Source organism: Marmota flaviventris, chromosome 2 (assembly GCF_047511675.1).
Source record: "Marmota flaviventris isolate mMarFla1 chromosome 2, mMarFla1.hap1, whole genome shotgun sequence".
NCBI classification, from domain to species: Eukaryota; Metazoa; Chordata; class Mammalia; order Rodentia; family Sciuridae; genus Marmota; species Marmota flaviventris.
Genome location: NC_092499.1, coordinates 22,825,714 through 22,844,805, shown reverse-complemented (window position 1 = coordinate 22,844,805; position 19,092 = coordinate 22,825,714). Strand labels below are relative to the sequence as shown.

Genomic DNA, 19,092 nt, shown 5'->3' with positions numbered 1-19,092 from the left:
AAACAATATTAAAATGGGAGTAATTTGAGTGGGGGGGAGGCCATACCTTCTCAGTGACAAAGAAAGGTAGGTGACCATGTAAATAAGTGACAAATGTCTTCAAAGATGTAGAGAGAGTGGCTTGCTTAGTACTTACATGGGTTAAACCCATTAAAAAAAAAAAGCTAATTCAAATGACATGATCTAAGGAAGATTTCATCAATTAAATCTTAAGTAAGGGTATTGGTGATGTCGAAGTTGGAAGTCTTTAAAAACTTCACCTGTTCCCCCAGATATCCCCTCTCATCCTGAACTATTAAGTAGTAGTTCATCCTGAACTACTCCCCACCCCCAATACACACACAGGAAGAGACTAAAGTTTTTTCCATTAAAATATGATCATGAAGATTTAAGGATAAAAGGCATAGAATTTGGGACAGAAGTGAAGAACTGTTGTGAAAACAGGGTCTGTGAAACTACATTATAACATTTTGGGGAGGGTACCAGGGACACTCAACCACTGAGTCACACCCCCAGCCCTCACTTTTTTTTTTTTTTTTTTTTTGAGACATGGTCTGGCTGAGTTGCTTAGAGTCTCACTAAATTGCTGAGGCTGGCTTTGAACTTGTGATCCTCCTGCCTCAGCCTCCAGAGCTGCTGGGATGACAGACATGCGCCATCATTCCTGGAATATTATAACATTTAAGACCAAGAAGCCCCCCTGTACTCATTTCATAAAATGAATGCACTCTAGGGAGGAGTTAGAATTTGGAGGAAGCTGACATTCCCAAAGATAAGAAAGAAATAAAACATGAGAATGAACATTGGTAGTCTCCCCAAATTACCATGGTATCACGTGTCAGCCAATAACCCCCAAGCTTCCTGTAAGCTTCCTGCAAAGCTCAGAAACTTAGTATTCTGTTCACCATTTTTTGGAGCTTATACCAGGGAAGAAGAAAACGGAGAATTTGTAAGGGTCCGGTGAACGTCGGAGGAAGAGACCACCAAGAGACCGGCTCATGCAACAGCAAAGGGGGTTTATTGAGGATCCAATCCAGCGCGCTGGGGCTCCGTGCTCACTCAAGAAGGGAGAGCAGCCCAGAGCCCCGGGCGGGGGTTGAGCAGTGCTTAAGTACACTTTTTGGGGAGGGCGGGGACTTTACACACATCACAGTCTCCTTTAACAAATCATCATATACCGCGGGAAAATCAACAATTCTTAGACATGATTAGTACATTCATTGGCAGGAACAGGTTGGGCGGGAATGATAGGTCACTCCTAAGTGGGGGATACATTCAAACTGATTGGTTTGGGCCCTGAATGCCTACGTGCCAGGCTGCACAGGGTCCTAGGTTATTGTCCTAACAGCTACAGGAATTTCAGGTTTTGGGTCCTTTACGTTTTAACTCAGGCTTTGCAGCTTAGAAACTTTACAATGCCCTGTCTTTTACACTTTAACTTCAATTTCTTCTACCCTTACAAATTCAAAACAGTGATCAACACAGGAAAGAAGCAAATGGAATTCCAGGATGAGCATAAAGGGTGGTCCTGGGTGTCCACATCAGAGCTGAAGGCTCCGGAAGGAAGTTCATTTGGAAAGCAAAAGGGATGGTCAGATTCTCTGACAGGACCCACTCTGGGAAAAAATGGTTTGGGGGTGTTTTACAGAACTTTGGAACATATGAAAATCCTAGCAAAAGATCCATTCCAACCAAGGCATATAAATATAAAAAGAGGCAAAGAGGCAGACACCCCATTAGACTAGAAAGATAATGAAATCACAATATGCAGAGTTGTAATAACCAAAATAGTGAATGTGGGTTGGATCCAGTAAGTCCTAAAACTATTTCAGAGAGTAGAGGGGTATCCAGAAGGGAAATGTATGTTGTTGTGTTACTGGAGTCAAGGTTGAAGACCCTGGCTCTGGTGATCCCAACAGACTAGGCTCAGCTACTTGTCCCAGGATACCAAAGGGACAAGCGGGGGTGTAGGGCAGGAAAGGAGATTTAATTGGCATGGCCACATTGGGAAGGACAGATCTAAGAGTACAATGGCCAAAGATCTGTCTTTGAGGAACTGACACAAACTTTGCAGTATTATAGGAAAGGGAAACAAAGACAAAAGCTGGGGGGCTTGCATGGCTGAGGGGTTTGTATCACTGGTAGTGAAAGTCTCCTGCTCAGGCCTGGTCTGCTTGACCATTGTCTGCAAGGTCACCATCACTTGAGGGGTGATTCAGTTCCCATCTAGAAATGATCGCTTCTGCTTAAGGGGACAACCTCACCTTTGTCTCTAGGTAATTGCTCCTGCTTCGGGGGTGGGGGCAATTTCACCATGAAGTGGTCTGTTCTTTGAGGCTCAAGGTTGCTTGGAGGTGGTTTCAGTCCTTTGTCATAAAGATGCTGGTATCAACCAGACCTGTGGTTCCTGGCATCTAAAGTAAATGCAGAAGAAAGTGGCTCAAAGAAAAAAAAAAAAGGTTAAAAAGGCAAACAGAGTCAGAGAGGGACAAAAATGGAGTTGTTTAAGTCAGTGACTGGGTCCCCTCAGGCGAAGAGTGATGCATGAGAGTTACATCTTAATCTTCCATAGCAAGGAGTCAGTGAGTAAAATCTAAAACCACTACCTCAAGAGAGGTTTGTGAGCTGGGGTTGTGGCTCAGTGGAGCGCGCTCACCTAGCACGTGCGAGGCACTAGGTTCAATCCTCAGCACCACATAAAAATAAATAAATAAAATAAAGGTATTGTGTCCAACTACAACTAAATATATAAAAAGAGAGGTTTGCAATTATGGAAGGAAACACCAAAAGTTGAAAGTGATTGCTTCTGAGGTATCAGAAACCAGACCAGCAGAGACTGGACAAGAGTTCACTGCAATTTGTGTTGTCAAGTTTCTAGGGTAATTTACTTTTTTCAGAGAAGGTCCACATATTATATTAATAAAAATTTAAATTAAATTTAAAAAGAAAGCCACAGAATGTAGGATGAGAAGTCCATGGAGATGTCAGGAATTGAGAAGTCAGTAGAAACAAATAAAGAAATGAGTGGAATCCAGTCTCATTTCTCAAATTCCAAGCATATTTGTTGTCTTAAAATACATTTGTTAACTAATCATGCATGTCCCGTGACCACTCTCTAATTCTTATCTTGAATTCTTGTGAAAATCTTCATTACTTTATTTCCCACAAATTTCACATGACTAGATTTTAAGATCCAGAGGAAATGGACTATTTCTTACGGTTTTGTAGTCCCGCACCTCAAAAGAATAGATAGCAAGTAGCCAATAAATATTTGATGCTTTGTAACTGAATTTCAAATAGCCATGTTTGGTTGTTGTTTGGTATGAAAGCCAAAAAATGGAAAATCTGAAACTCCGTCTAATGAAAAGAAAATTGGGCGCCATGTGTATTTTTGCCTTATTGAAGGTTTCTGTAAAAGAACACAGTCATTTCTAATAGTCAACAAAATCAACAAAACTTGCCCTCTTAGTTTATCATCTTTTTTCCAGGTCACTTCTCAAAAAAGAATCTAATTAAAAACAAGTTAAGGCTGGGGCTATAGCTCAATGACAGAGCACTTGCCTAGCATGTATGAGGCACTGGGTTTGATCCTGAGCACTATAAAAAAAAAAAAAAAATGCATGCCATCTATTTACAACTATAAAAAACTTTTTTTAAGTTAAATATCTAGAGTGAAATCTATTCTTAATCTTTGCTATTAAGAAAAAAAAAAGTGGGGTAGGGTTGTGGCTCACTGGCAGAGTGCTTGCCTAGCAGGTGTAAGGCACTGGGTTTGATTCTCAGCACCACATATAAATAAATAAGAAATAAAAGTCCATCAACAACTAAAATATATATATATATTTAAAAAGAAAGAAAAGCTTTTGAACTTAGCTTGGGAGTAAAGTAACATTTTTTACTTATTGATTTTTTAAAATCAAGATATGCCATCTCATTTTCCATTTTTATGCTTTCTATTTTGGATTACCTCGTTTTCTTTCATGTTATTTTGAAAAAGAAGCTCTTGGTGTTCATAATGCTGAAGGAAAGAACACTGAAATGCAGGGCTTTCCATAATAGCCAGTGTTATCTAAATTTTAAATTATGTAACTCACTTAAATAGCCTGTAGCATACTCATGGAAATTACTATAATAAAATAGTCCCAATGATAAGTACCTCTTAAGAAGAAGGAATCTTTGTGAACGTATCCTTGAGTTTCCATTACAAAAATAAACTTGTTGCTTTTTTAGCTGATCAAATTAATCACTTGAAAGTCCAGGGGTCATAGTACTGCCAACTTTCTTGGTTTAGAGAAAATAAGTCTTTTTTGTTGTTTTTGTTTGTTTTTATATTCTTTTTGATCATCCCAAGATTATATGATTAGACAGCTGAAAATTTGTGGCAAGTTTCTCTCTAGTGTGCCTGAACTCTAAGGAAATACATATTTTCTAGATGTATCCAGGGCAAATTTTTTTTTTAGTTGTAGAGATGGACACAATATTTTTATTTTATTTATTTATTTTTATGTGATGCTGAGGATCGAACCCAGTGCCTCACGCATGTGAGGCAAGCACTCTACCACTGAGCTACAACCCCAATCCCCAGAGAAAATTTTTTTTCTTGAGGTATAATTTATATAAATAACAGTTTTTAAATGTACAGTTTAATTGTTCTACCTTGATTATGATTTAGAACATTTTCACCACCTAGAAACTTCCCTCATACCCCACCCTCTTGTAATTTTTCCAGTATAAAAATCTAAGAATAGGGGCTGGGGATGTGGCTCAAGTGATAGCGCGCTCGCCTGGCATGCGTACGGCCTGGGTTCGATCCTCAGCACCACATACAAACAAAGATGTTGTGTCCGCCGAAAACTAAAAAATAAATATTAAAAAAAAAATCTAAGAATAAGGTTGCCAAGCCATAGGAAAGATGTATGTTTATCTTTATAGAAAATACTGATGAACTGTTTTCCAAAATACTTGTTCCATTTTCTATTCCCATCAGCAAGGTATGAGAGCTAAATACTGGCCAACCTGTTTTATCTTTTTTTATTCTAGCCATTCTAGTGGGTTTACAGTGGTATCTCATTGTGGTTTTAATTTGTGTTTCCCTAACTATAAATGAGGTTGAGCACACTTCCATGTTCTTATCCATTTGTATAATTTCGTTTGACAAGTGTCTGTTCAAATCTTTTGCCCATTTTTTGGTTGTATTCTTATCATTGAGTTGTGATCCTGCATAAAAATTTGGGCTAAATGAAATACATTTTGGTTCTAACCACCAGCTCACTGCCCTCCCAAGTTTGACCTCTCTTTCTTTGTTCTATTGCGTTAACTGAGGAGAACCTACTAATCTAAAACAAATCAGGGCAAGGGGTTCACATACTCAGTTCACCACAAGCATCTTACGGAATGCCTAGTCAACTCCATGAAAATTATAAGGATAAGACAGAGTCTCTGCCTTTAAACAGGTTACAATCAAATTCAGGAGAAATTTACGTAAGTAACTATAACACAGGTTTGATGTAAGAAGAGCCATAAGACATAATTAGAGAATCAAGATACCATTCTTGCTTAGGGCCATCAGCAAAGGCCCCATTAAAAAAGTGGTAACTGAGATAGGATTCAGGTGAGGGGTGGAGTGAGAAAGAATAAGGTAAGCCTACAAGAAAACAGAGTGAATTCAGAGGTGAACTTAGGTCAAAAAAGAGTGTTTGAAAGATGTTGATACTATATTGGGGGAAATCTGATCTGATGATAAGGACAGTAACTGGGTTGCTATGGAAATACCACAAGCAGTTACAGAGCTCTCTGCAACCTCATGACTTCTGTCCTATGCTCCTCCACCCTCAGTCCTGGATACCTTGGTCCCAGCCACTCAGCTGGGACTGTTCTTCTGTATCTCCAGGCTATTTGGTAGGAATTGGACTTCCCTCAGAGGGAGGGACAAATCAGCCTGGAGCTCCAAAACTGAACCCCTGATCATTTCTGCCAAAGCTACCTCAGGATCTTTATACTGATGGGTCCTTGTCTGGCATGCTCTTTTCCTGGAGATTGATATGGCTTTCTCCCTCATCTCCTGTAGACATTTGCTCAATAATATTATCAATTAGGCCCTCCATGACATCTTCCCCCGATCTCTAACTGTGACTCACTTCCAGCCTCTTCCTTTTTTCTTCATTTTTCCCACAGCACCTATCATCATCTAATATACTATATGTCCTCTCTGCCCACTAGAAGGTGTGCAAGAGTAAAGCAAGAATATCTGCCCATTTAGTTCGACCACTATGGTCCTAGCATCTAGAAGTGCCTATAGACAGAGAGCAATCAAAGCATTGTTGAATGAAAGAATTTTAAAACATGACATGCATTTAAACACATTGAGGCAAGCTCGCTGTCTTTAACGTAATAGCTTTTAAGGCTTTATTTTAATTTAGTGTCAACAAATTTATTAAATTGTCTATATGCACTTAATTCATCTATTTGCTCTTCATTGCTTTTCATCTACCAATTTACAAATGTGTCTACACACAGCTTCTACATTAGCAATTGATATCGGAAATTTGGCAAGCCAATTAGTGCTTATTTAGTTTGCAATTGACTTTCTCAAAACTTGATTTTAAATAAAATATCTCACAAAAAAAGGAAATTATTCCAATGTTTGAACAGTGCTAGAGTACATAATTGTTTCAGAGAAGAAATTCATTCTTCCTGCAATATCAATTACCAGTTGGCTCTTTTTTCCCCCTGGCATTGTTAAATTTTGGTGATACTCCTGCCCTGTGTGTAACTCTGTGTATAATCCTCCTTCCAAATTCAGGTCTTGTCACTTTCATTAAACACTTGAGATGGTTCCCATGACCCATACAATTAGACTTCAAATTTTCTGCCAGCCTCAGCTTAGCTGCATCCTGATTTGTGAGTAAACACTTGCTAGAGACAAATTCTCATGGAATTCAGTGCCCATCACTTGAAGAGCTCTTCAAGGAAAGTGCCAGAGTCAATAAGAGGAAGCCCTCTGGCTAGTAGGTTTCCATCCCTGTGACTCCAATCACAAATGGATTCAGATCTTCCAGCTGCTGATAGCAACTCTCCATACACTTCTCACTCTGAAATAAACAACTTTTTAACTGTATGTTCAAGGTATGCTTTTAGAAGAGAAGTCATGCTAATGGAAAATCCTGAATTCAAAGTGACCAAATAAAAATTGGGGTAAATAGAAGACACAGGTTCAAATAACTTAAAATGGTCCCTGACTTGTTGAGTTTGGGGATTTCTTCAGAGTGACTCACTCTAGAGTAAGGGTCTTTCTCCACAACTCCAGAGCCAGGACACTGTCTCATGTGGCTCAGCACTCAACAATTATTTGGTCCAAGCTGCTGCATTGTTCTACATGGGAAATAGAGTGGTGATTAAAAGTTAAAGATGAGGGGCTGGGTTTGTGGTTCAGTGGTAGAGCACTTGCCTAGCATGTAGGAGGCACTGGGTTTGAACCTCAGCACTGCATATAAATAAAAGTCCATCCAACTAAAAAAAAAAAAAAAAGTTAAAGATGATACGTTCAACCTACACTTGTATTTCTTCTTCCTCTTCAGATCCTCCTGAAAAGATGAGGAAGGAATTTTTAATACACATAAATCCACGAGGGCAAGAGGACACATAAGACATATTGATGGTCTGGAGAACTATGGAATCCTGAAAGAAAAAAAGGCGGAAGGGAAAGCTTAGAGGAGCCCAGGGAGCAGACAGTCAGCTGCCTTGCTCTACACAGAACCTTTGAGGGGCGATTTAGAGGTGATGTGTTGGCAATGGCAAGAATGAAACATAAAATCAGAAGAATTCATGGAAGGTCAAAATGCCTACGTCCAAATAGCTCCCCTTTGAGCTAGAGGTCTCAAATCTCTTTTCTGAAAATTCTGGAAAATTCTAAGACAAAAAAGGTATCCACTATCTGGGATTTTAAAGCCCAACAACATAATTTTCAGCTTTCTATATAATTGCGTTAATCAAAATCTGCCAGTGGAAAAACTTGCTCTTAAGTATGAATGTGTAACCAACGATCACCACAGAATGCTTCTAATGTAAAAGATTGAAACACAGGTTAAACAAATGGGTGGAAATGAGCCTATAGAAATCAGACATTGCAGAAATCAGAATAGAATTATTAACAAAGCAATAATTAGTGACCTGCGATAAATCTAAGAAAATATTTCAGCTCTATGACTATAACAACACTAATGATTACAATAATTTATGAGAACACACTCTCAGCTACTATTCAACAAGCCCAAGATAAGGAAACTGAGGCACACAAATGCTGAATGACTGGTAATAAGTGCAGAAGCTGGAATTCAGATCTAGATAATCTGAATGTGCTGGGGATGTGGCTCAAGTGGTAGCGCGCTTGCCTGGCATGCGTGAGGCACTGGGTTTGATTCCTGGCACCACATAAAAATAAAATAAACATATTGTGTCCACCTAAAACTGAAAAATAAATATTTTTTAAAAAAGAAAGTTCAAATAGATAATCTAAATGTAAAACTCGTGCATCGTTGCTTCTTGGTCTTTGGGTTATGATCAAGTGTAGTAAAACCCATACCCCAAATGTGTGGTGGGCATCCTCAAATATCCCATCACCAAAGGAACAAAAACCAAGAAAGCATTCTTAAAAAAAATGTACTCATGCATCTGACAAATCCATATTCAGAGCTTTCTGTTGATTAAATACCAGCCTATTTGTCAAAAGTACTGCAGTGAACAGAACTGGCAGAGTCCCAGTTCTTGCGAAGCAAAAATTAAAAATTCAGTACAAGAGATGGAAAATACAATGAGGGAATTCTACCAGAAGACTTAATAAAAGTAACAGGAGAAAATGACAAACCAAAGAAGGAGATATATCTAAGTGACTCAGAAGGCTCCTTTTCTACTTAGCAGGAATTTCAGAGAAGCAGAGAAAACAAGAGTAGTAAGTTATCCCGGGAACAATATAAGAACACTTTCTAGAGCTGAAAACATTTCTAGACCTTCAGTCAGGTCTCCAGACTGAAGGGGCCCCTCAACTCCCTGTGCCCAGTGCAATAAATAGAAAAAGATTCACATCAAGGCACATCTTAATGAAATTTCATACCATAAAAAACTTCCAGAGAGCTGGGGTTCTAGAGTGCAGGCTCAGAATGCAAAAGAGTTCAATCCCTACCACTGCCAACAACAACTTCCCGAGTCAAAACAAGTCAATGACCAAAGAACTTAAATGGCATTGTACTTACCAAAATCAACACTGGTTACTAGAATTCAACAGGGTAAAGTCTTTTAAATTCTAAAGAAAATGATATTTTTAAATAAATTATTGCAATCCCAAATTTTACAGCCAGGTAAAACATTAATTGAATGCAAGAGAAAGACTGAAAAGAAAATAGAAAATACCTCTTTAGTGTGACCTTTCTAAAAAGTTATTTGAAAAATGTGCTCCATTGAAATGAGGGGAGGAAAAAAAGAGAAGCAAATTTTAAAAAAGAAAAAGAAACGTGGGAGATCAAGAAGATGACACAGGAATTCAGGAAGGTACCCCTAGTGGGGAAAGGAGAAGTAGTCTAAGAAGCTCAAATTTCATTCTGTAGACATTGGAGCAAGCAGGGGGTTTCAAGCTGGTGAGCAAAACAATGAGATCATGTTTTAGAAAGAACATCTGTACTAAGTTTGAAGGTGGGATTAATAAAAGATATTTCTGGCACCATCTTGGAATTTTTGCAAGGTTTGGGTGAAAAGTAATTCAGACTCAAACTAAAACCGTAGCAATGAGAACCAGCTAAGCTGGCATCTGATGGGTGGGGAGAGCACAATTGCATTTTACTATAGATTTTTACAGCATGAATCTAAGACAAGGTCAAGAAAGACTCCATGAGGACACTGAAGCTTCAAATCCTGAGATGTGGTGGATAGAAGATAGGAAATAAAATATATCAATAGGTTTAGAGGGAAGATTCATTCCATTGGGGATATTTTGAGTGGAGAGGAAATGCTACATCTACTGGGTAATATAAAGGGGCTTCTGCTTTCCTTTCTGATATCACCCAGAATGTCTTTTTAAAAGTGTAAGAGAAGATAAATTTTCAACAAGAAAATAAAAGGATAGTAGTTGCTTGCTTGACCCTGTAAATGTAAAGTAGTACAAGGAAAGCAACCTGCATCAGGAAGTAAACAGGATCACTTTAGCAGCAATAGGCTTAATGGATACTCAGAGTTACAGCAGGTCCCTGAGATGAGGTTGGAGAGCTAGTCAAGGGCCAGACCTGCAGGACCTTGAGGAATATAGTATAAAGAGTGAGGCTGGGGATATGGCTCAAGCAGTAACGTGCTCGCCTGGCATGCGCGGGGCGCTGGTTCGATCCTCAGCACCACATAAAAATAAAATAAAGATGTTGTGTCCACTGAAAACTGAAAAATAAATATTAAAAAATTTTTTTTAAAAAAGAGTGGATGGGGCTGGGGATGTGGCTCAAGTGGTAGCGTGCTCGCCTGGCATGCGTGCGGCCCGGGTTCGATCCTCAGCACCACATACAAACAAAGATGTTGTGTCTGCCGAAAACTAAAAAATAAATATTAAAAAAAAAAAAGAGTGGATGTGTTTTAGTCAGCTTTTTTGCTGCTGTGACTAAAGGACCTGATCAAAACAACTGTAGAAGAGGAGAAGTTTATTTAAGGGCTCACAGTTTTAGAGGTGTCAGTCCATAAGCAGCTGGATCCATTCCTCTAGTGAAGCTGAATATCATGGAGGAAGAGTGTGACAGTGGGAAGCAGCTCACATGGTGATCAGAAATGGGAGAGAATGAGAGAGGGGTGGGGGTAGGGGTAATCTTGATGAATATAGTATATCCAGGTAGTCTCCAGGTCTTCCAAGCTGAGCCTCACACATCACAGAGCAGAGACACCGCATCCCCACCATGCCCTGTTCATATTCCTGATCCAAAAAGCTATTCTTTTTTTTTTTTTTTGGGGGGGGGGGGGCGGGATGGAGTATCAGGTCTCTGGAGGCATTAACATTCCAATCTCCCAGGGCAGGCCTCCACTGATGGCTTGTCTTTAAATTCTTGCTTTATTTGGAACCAACATGCCTTGTTTCTTTGTCTAAATTTTCGTATCTGCCTTCTTCATTAAAAAAAATGTTTTAAGAAATGAGAGGTGCTTCTAAATGAACTCTATGGAGCATCTTACAGATATAATATACAGACTCCTGAGCTCCACCATAAGAGATTATTTAATTCATTTGTTTGGGGATGTGGCTGAGTCTGTAACGCAGATGATTCTGATGCTGGGGTCCAGGGTAGTGCTTGGACCCTAAATGCTGATTTTCAAAATGGTAACCTACCAGTTTCTCCCACAAATATCTGCCTCAGTGATATTTCCACAAGTTAGATCACAATAAGGCACCAAATTCTTTGACATGCCTTCCATTAAGAGGTGGGTTCTATATCCCCTGCCCTTGAATTCACTAGTTCTTTTAGAATCTGCTATACCTGAGAAGCCCAAGCCATATGGAGCAGCTATGAGCTCTGCCTTTGAGTCTGCTCCTCTGACATGCCAAGGAAGGAGCCTGTAGGTCACTCCAGCCTCCAGCCATCAGGTCACTGTTAGAAATACTGAGGTGCCGCCAGAAATCAAACACATGCTTAAAAGTGGGTGGGCATGTGTGTTAGTCAGCCTTTTTGCTGTTGTGACCCAACCAGCACAATTATAGAGGAGAAAAGTTTTGAGAGCTCACAGTTTCAGAGGTCTCTATCCATAGAAGACAGGCACCATTTCTCAGGACCGGAGGTGAGGCTGAACATCACAGCTAGAGAGTGTGGCAGAGGAAAGCAGCTGACATCATGGTGATTAGAAAGCAGAGAGAGAGACTCCATGCACCAGAAACAAATATATACCCCAAAGCCACGCCTCCAATACCCACCTCCTCCAACTACACCCCACCTGCCTTCAGTTACCACACAGTTAATCCCACCGGGTGATTAATTCAGGCTCTCCTAACTCAGTCATTTTTTTCTCAGAACCTTCTTGCATTGTCTCACATGTGAGCTTTTGGGGGACATCATACATCCAAACCATACAGTAAGGTAAACTTTACTTCTGCCAGAAGGGTGAGCTACAGAACGAGGCTGGGAGCCAGGTTAGCAAGTGTGCCTGTCCCAGGTAGTCCCTGGCTGCTTATATCCCTAATGGGGCACTGCCCTTCATCCTGATTGGAGGAGCTCAGGGTTACAGTCTATGTGATTGGCTAACTTTAAAATTGGGGCAGGCAAAGAGAAAGGCTATAATTAAAATGGCTACACAATTGGATCCAATTAAGGCTGAAGACTATATTCTGAAAATAAACCACCAGATTTTCTATTTCTCACAGTCACCTCAGACTTCAGGTCTTCCCAGCTGAGCAGAGACACCGCATCCCCACCATGCCCTATTCACATTCCTGATCCACAAAAGCTATTCTTTTGGTGGGGGGGGGGAGGGCAGTGGAGTACCAGGGATTGAATTCAGGGGTACTAAACCACTGAGCCACATGCCCAGCCATACTTTGTATTTTATTTAGAGATTGGGTCTTGCTGAGTTGCTCAGCACCTCACCTTTGCTGAGGCTGGCTTTGAACTTGTGATTTTCCTGTCTCAGCCTCCTGAGATGCTGGAATTACAGGTGTGAAACACCACACCCTGCCACAAAAGTTATTCTTATAATAAAAATGTTATGGTTTCATGCCACTTCGTTTTGGAGTGTTTTGCAATGCAGTAACTGAAACTTTACAACTTTACAATTTTGGAATATTTTGCAATGCAATAACTGAAAGTTTTCTCCAGGAATATCTACTAAAATGCAAACACTCCTTGGAAGGATAAATTCTTTCAGATAACATGTAAGCAGTGTATCTAGCAAATAGCAAGGCAGGGAGAATGAGCTAAGATATGTTTTCTTTTCTCATTGACCTGAAAGCACCATGGGACAAAGAGATATATAAATGTAGCTTCCAGAAAACTGGAGGCAAAAATATGGCCATACCTTGAAGTCAACATTGCTTAAAGAGTAGATGAGGCAGCAGAATGAAATCCAGCTTGACTTACTCCACAGCTGTACTAGAGACCAGCTCCAAAACCCCTCCAACAGCTCTCTCACTAACTGTAAATCCCAAATTTATTTGCCTAATGTTAGAAATCACCTAGAGATCACATAGTAATAAACACCACAAGTCATGCTTACCACCAGGCAAGTTTGGAAAATACTAAATGATAGAATTTTATGTCAAATACAAACCAAGATAGCAAATGTGTAACCTTGCCCCACAAGAGTCACGATTCTGCAAGGATAATGGGATTAATTTGTGAGCTTTGTGTTCATACAAATAAACAACAACAACAACAACAAAATAGTAGAAAGTTCTGGAAACCTTGGACCTTGAAAATTTAAATCCCACCTAAGCCCTATTATAATCATGTGCAGAAAGAAGCTGAAAATATTAGAATTCATTTGCTAATCAGAAACTACTAATTATGTTACATTTAAAAATGTAAAGGCTTTCCATAAGGAATGCTTAGCAAATATTTTCATTTATAAAATATAAAATAAGAGGGATGCTAGGTTAAATATTCATGGTTTTATTCAATCAATTATCTAGTCCTAGTAAAAAATGATAGAGCAAGACATATAACGTGGACTCTCTGGATTGAGAGAACAGAGATTGTCAATTAAAGGCCATCTACTTTAGTAATTAACATTATTACACAATTTCCAGCCTCCACCACTTCTCCCTCCCATAGTTTGTGAAAGTGATTTTAATCTCATTTCTCATTGTCTTTATACGTATACATTACAGTCTTCTAAAGAAACTGGGCGGGGGGGGGGGGGGGCATTGGTCTTAGTCATGAATTCATAATGTAACTGGCTAGGACTTTCAAGTTCCACATTATTATAATCATTTTCACCATACTGTTGTTGACCTAGATCAGTCCAAAACTCTCACAGAGACTCGTAACAATTTAGGTCCCGTTAAGCCTGTTCAATTTTATTTCTCTTGCCTCTTGAGGCCATTTAATAGTTGCCTGGTATCATTTTGCTGAGTAAACTTGACACCCATCTCTGATTCCAAGAGCTCTCACATATTCTGAGGGATAGAATAAAATGTCTGCAGAAATAGTATTTGTGTTGGTGGATTCCAAAATTTCCAGCAATAAAAATGGGAATTGCTATGACATATTGATGTAGAAGCCTAATACCCCTCCTTGGACCAGGGAGTCTATGTAAAGAAGTCAGTTACATATTCAGTAGCTAAAAGGAGCTCCTTGTTGATCTGGGGTCTGTTTGATCTTCTGGCCAAATATAGAAGACCTTGGCTGCTCACTGCCTCTCTGTGTTGTTCTGTTCTCTGTGTTCCAGGGACGTGTCTTACACCAGTGTTACTGCCCTGCCGTCCAAAGGCCTGGAGCACCTGAAGGAACTGATAGCAAGAAACACTTGGACTCTTAAGAAACTTCCACTTTCCTTGAGCTTCCTTCACCTCACACGGGCTGACCTTTCTTATCCCAGCCACTGCTGTGCTTTTAAGAATCAGAAGAAAATCAGAGGGTAAGTGGTAGGGACCCAGAAAGTGATGAGGGGCCATGGTAGAGGCTGCGTTAATTTCTGGGTTTGGGGAAGAATCTCTGTGGTTTGAAAAGCAGGTGGAAAAGAATTGGAAGCATCTGTATGAACAGGAAATCTAGGAGCACAATAACCCTGAAGATGCCGTGTGGTTGCGGACAAGAAAGAAAGTCAGTGTCTCTGAATAGTAATAGCCGAGGTGAGGTTTAGTCAAAGATGGCCTAGTGGGGACAGGTGTGACCAGGTCATGTAGCACCTTGTAAGAGGTTACAAGACATGACTTCTGGCCTCCAGATGCAACACATAAACGACACCACAACCACAAGGACACACTTGCCAACAACACATGCAATTGGACTACCTGATCCGTCAGGACCTTGCACCTGTCATAACTTGCTGGTTGCATGTATATCATTTTAGAATCGGCTCAGCTTGTATCCCAGCCCTGCCAGTTTCTAGCTGTGTTATCCCCGCTTGTCTTAAAATGCTTTATGTCTTGTACCTGTTCTCCTAAGTCCACCTTCATTAATCTCTTATTCAGTCCCCCTCAGCTTCTCTGTAAGTGTCTGCAAGTTGACTTTCTACACTCATATTTGTACTCAGAAAAGAATTGGGATCTAGTTTTGGGGGCAGAAGCAAAGTGGCAAGTTAAACGACTGTGCAACAGGTGTAATGGCTGCAGAAAACTAGAAGTGGGGCAAGAGGATGGAAGCAGCAGACTATACTGACTCCATGTGGCACTAAGTAGGAAAGGACCAGGGAGGGATGGAAAGGATCCAGGCTTCTCCTTAACCTCCCAACTGGATAGAAGTGCTAGCCCATTGGACGTTTTTTTGGTTTTTTGTTTTTGTTTTTGTTTTTTTGGTTGTAGATGAACACAATATCTTTATTTATTTATTTTTATATGGTGCTGAGGATCGTACCCAGTGCCTCACATGTGAGGGGCAGGTGCCCTACCACTGAGCTACAGCCCCAGCCCCCACTGGACATTTTAACCAGATCTCATTAGGTGAATCAAAACCTGATCAGCAGCTGAAGCAAGGTAAATTCCTTTTGTTGTAAGGAGATCAGGGAAGACTCCTCTGAGAAAGGGACATTTGAGTTCAATATTGAATAATAAGTCAAGGCAGCCACCAGTCTTCAGGCAAAGGGGATATGGAATTCTAGAGCTCTCGGTGGGAATAATAATAACAACAAATAACAATATCCAACATATATATGCACTCCCAATATTGCAGGTGCTGTTGTAAGAGCTTTAAAAAATACTGATCTACTCCTTTAATAAACTATGTGAAATATCTCATTAACCCACAATCCAAGTGAATAAGCCAAGGTTCTTAGACCTGCTCCAGGGAAAACAGCTGGAACTGTAGAGCCAGGTTCTGACCTACATAGACTAGATAAATATCATGCTTTTTTATTATTGCTGTGCTTGAAGTGGTTATAGAGGAGAAATAAGAGCAATGTCACTGGATCACAGTAGGAAAGGTAGGGAGTAAAGGAAATGGTGTAGGAGAGACAATCCTGGCCAGATCATGTAAAATCTTGTAGAATCATGTACATTATCATAAGCACTGACATCTTGGGTGTTGTGGGTCTCCTGATATTAAGCAAATATTTTTTCTGCAACTCATTTTTCTGCTGCCTTGCAGAATCCTTGAGTCCTTGATGTGTAATGAGAGCAGTATCCGGAGTCTGCGTCACAGAAAATCTGTGAATGGTCCCATCTACCAGGAATATGAAGAAGATTCGGGTGATAGCAATGTTGAATACAAGCCAAACTCCAAGTTCCAGGATATACACAGCAACTCCCATTATTATGTCTTCTTTGAAGAGCAAGAGGATGAGATCATTGGTTTTGGCCAGGAGCTCAAAAATGCCCAAGAAGAGACTTTACAAGCCTTTGACAGCCATTATGACTACACTGTGTGCGGGGACAATGAAGACATGGTGTGTACCCCCAAGTCAGACGAGTTCAACCCCTGTGAAGACATAATGGGCTACAAGTTCCTGAGAATCGTGGTGTGGTTTGTTAGTCTGCTGGCTCTTCTGGGCAATATCTTTGTCCTGTTCATTATCCTCACCAGCCACTACAAGCTGACCGTCCCACGCTTTCTGATGTGCAACTTGGCCTTTGCAGATTTCTGCATGGGGATATACCTGCTTCTCATTGCCTCTGTGGACCTCTACACGCACTCTGAGTACTACAACCATGCCATCGACTGGCAGACAGGTGCTGGGTGCAACACAGCTGGTTTCTTCACTGTCTTTGCCAGCGAGTTGTCCGTGTACACACTGACGGTCATTACCCTGGAGCGCTGGTATGCCATCACCTTTGCCATGCGCCTGGACCGGAAGATCCGCCTCAGGCATGCCTATGTCATCATGGTTGGCGGCTGGGTTTGCTGCTTCCTGCTTGCCCTGCTCCCTCTGGTGGGAATAAGTAGCTATGCCAAGGTCAGCATCTGCCTGCCCATGGACACTGAGACCCCTCTTGCTCTGGCGTACATTGTTCTTGTTCTGTTGCTCAATATCGTGGCCTTCATCATCGTGTGCTCCTGCTACGTGAAGATCTACATCACGGTTCGAAATCCCCAGTACAACCCTGGAGACAAAGACACCAAAATTGCCAAAAGGATGGCTGTGCTGATCTTCACCGACTTCATGTGCATGGCGCCAATCTCCTTCTATGCCCTGTCGGCACTTATGAACAAGCCTCTCATCACTGTCACCAACTCCAAAATCTTGCTGGTTCTCTTCTATCCACTGAACTCCTGTGCCAACCCATTCCTCTATGCCATTTTCACCAAGGCTTTCCAGAGAGATGTGTTCATCCTGCTCAGCAAGTTTGGCATCTGTAAACGCCAGGCTCAGGCATACCAGGACCAGAGAGTTTGTCCAAAGAACAGCACTGGTGTTCAGATCCATAAGGTTACCAGGGACATGGGACAGAGTCTCCCCAACATGCAGGATGCCTATGAACTGCTGGAAAATTCCCACCTAACTCCAAATAAACAGGGCCAAATCTCAGAGGAGTATAAGCAAACAGTCTTGTAAGTTGATCCCATAACCACTCACATATGGTAGGGGGACTTATAACAGGCTGGTGTCTTGAACATGCACTCCAATCTCATGACACACAAACACACAGCTGACCTGACCTTTGTGCAGGTGATGGTTCATGAGGTCATAGTTCATCTCTGGAGAGTGACTAGCATTAAACTAATCACCGCCCCCAAGAAGGAAGAGAAGCCACCAGCACCATCGGAATCCCAGGTGATGTGAAAACAATCTGGGTTCTCTGGAAGACGTGCTTCATGCTAAATTCAGAGATGACCTTGTGTGACATGTTCAACAAGTATAAACTGAACCATTGTTCTTCTTGCCTTTATACAGCATTTCATACTAAAGATTCAGCAAATGGTGACCACAGGATAAAAACAGCCCCATATTGACTCATTCAACTTCACATTCCCTTATACAACCAAAGAGTTTTAATTCCTTAAAGCTGAAAAGATAAAAACAGCTAGATGCCATTCAATAGCTGTTATAAAATAGGAAAAAGATTAGCTTTGAGTCCCGCCCCCCAAACTCTGAAAGTATTAATCATTTCTTCACTAGCATCTACCTGATATTATGTGTTGCCTGGAGAAACTGGTAAGATTCCAGTTCATGTGATCTAGAAAACTAGAATTAATCTTATTGGCTATTCTCATAGCATCAAAGATGTGAAACATAGAAAATATTTGACTGATAAAACAAACTGAACTCCAATTAACTAGGCCTCAGAAGTCCATGGAAATGAAGGATTCTATGGCCTTTTCCATTTAAAATTTTGTGTCTGTCTCTTTCCCTCAAGACAGATTTCCATGACAAAGAGAAAGAAGACCACTAGGTAAGTATAATCTATTTTTCCTATCTTGTAGGGTTGTTGTCTCCTTTTTGAAACCAGACATATGACTCAGGAATATGTCTGCTTCCAAAAATTTCTGAACCAAAATTTCCATTGAATGACTATATTGAGTTGGATCCAAATCATTTATCTCATTACTAGATCTATATTGCTATAATCATCAGACCAAAACCAGATTGGTATTGATATAACAGAATAAAAGTCCTGCAAGTCTCAATTACTTAGTTACTACTTTACTTTGCCAAACCACTGCTAAGCACTTAACTTGTCTTCAGGGATTGGTATATTAACAATTTCCAGCCCACAATACCACACTTAAGCTGTCAAGAGAGAGGTGTCTTCTCTTCTGATACGCCTGCTCTTTCCAATCCCGCTGACCACTGGATATAAACCTTTATTCCCTGACAGTGCTTCCTTACTTAAAATCACTAGGAGCTTCATCTTGGATTCTCTCGCCAGGTTATCAGTCATGGAACCCCTCTAATTTCTTGCTAGAAAAGAGTCCCCAAGCAGAGATGGTGTTTGCTTCTCAGTCCTGATGAACCCCAGCATAAACCTTTTGTCATTCTAGATTTGTGGTG

At 40.6% G+C, this 19,092-nt stretch overlaps 1 protein-coding gene across 1 annotated transcript in view; it reads left to right on the top strand.

The window, feature by feature from the left end:
- The window catches only part of Tshr (thyroid stimulating hormone receptor), a 138,339-nt gene extending 120,684 nt beyond the window's left edge, over positions 1–17,655 (top strand). Inside the window, exons 9-10 of the mRNA XM_027931648.3 lie at positions 14,395–14,583; positions 16,251–17,655. Of these exons, the coding sequence (XP_027787449.1) occupies positions 14,395–14,583; positions 16,251–17,655 (1,594 nt within the window). The remainder of the gene's footprint in view (positions 1–14,394; positions 14,584–16,250) is intronic.
- Positions 17,656–19,092: the final 1,437 nt, after the last annotated feature.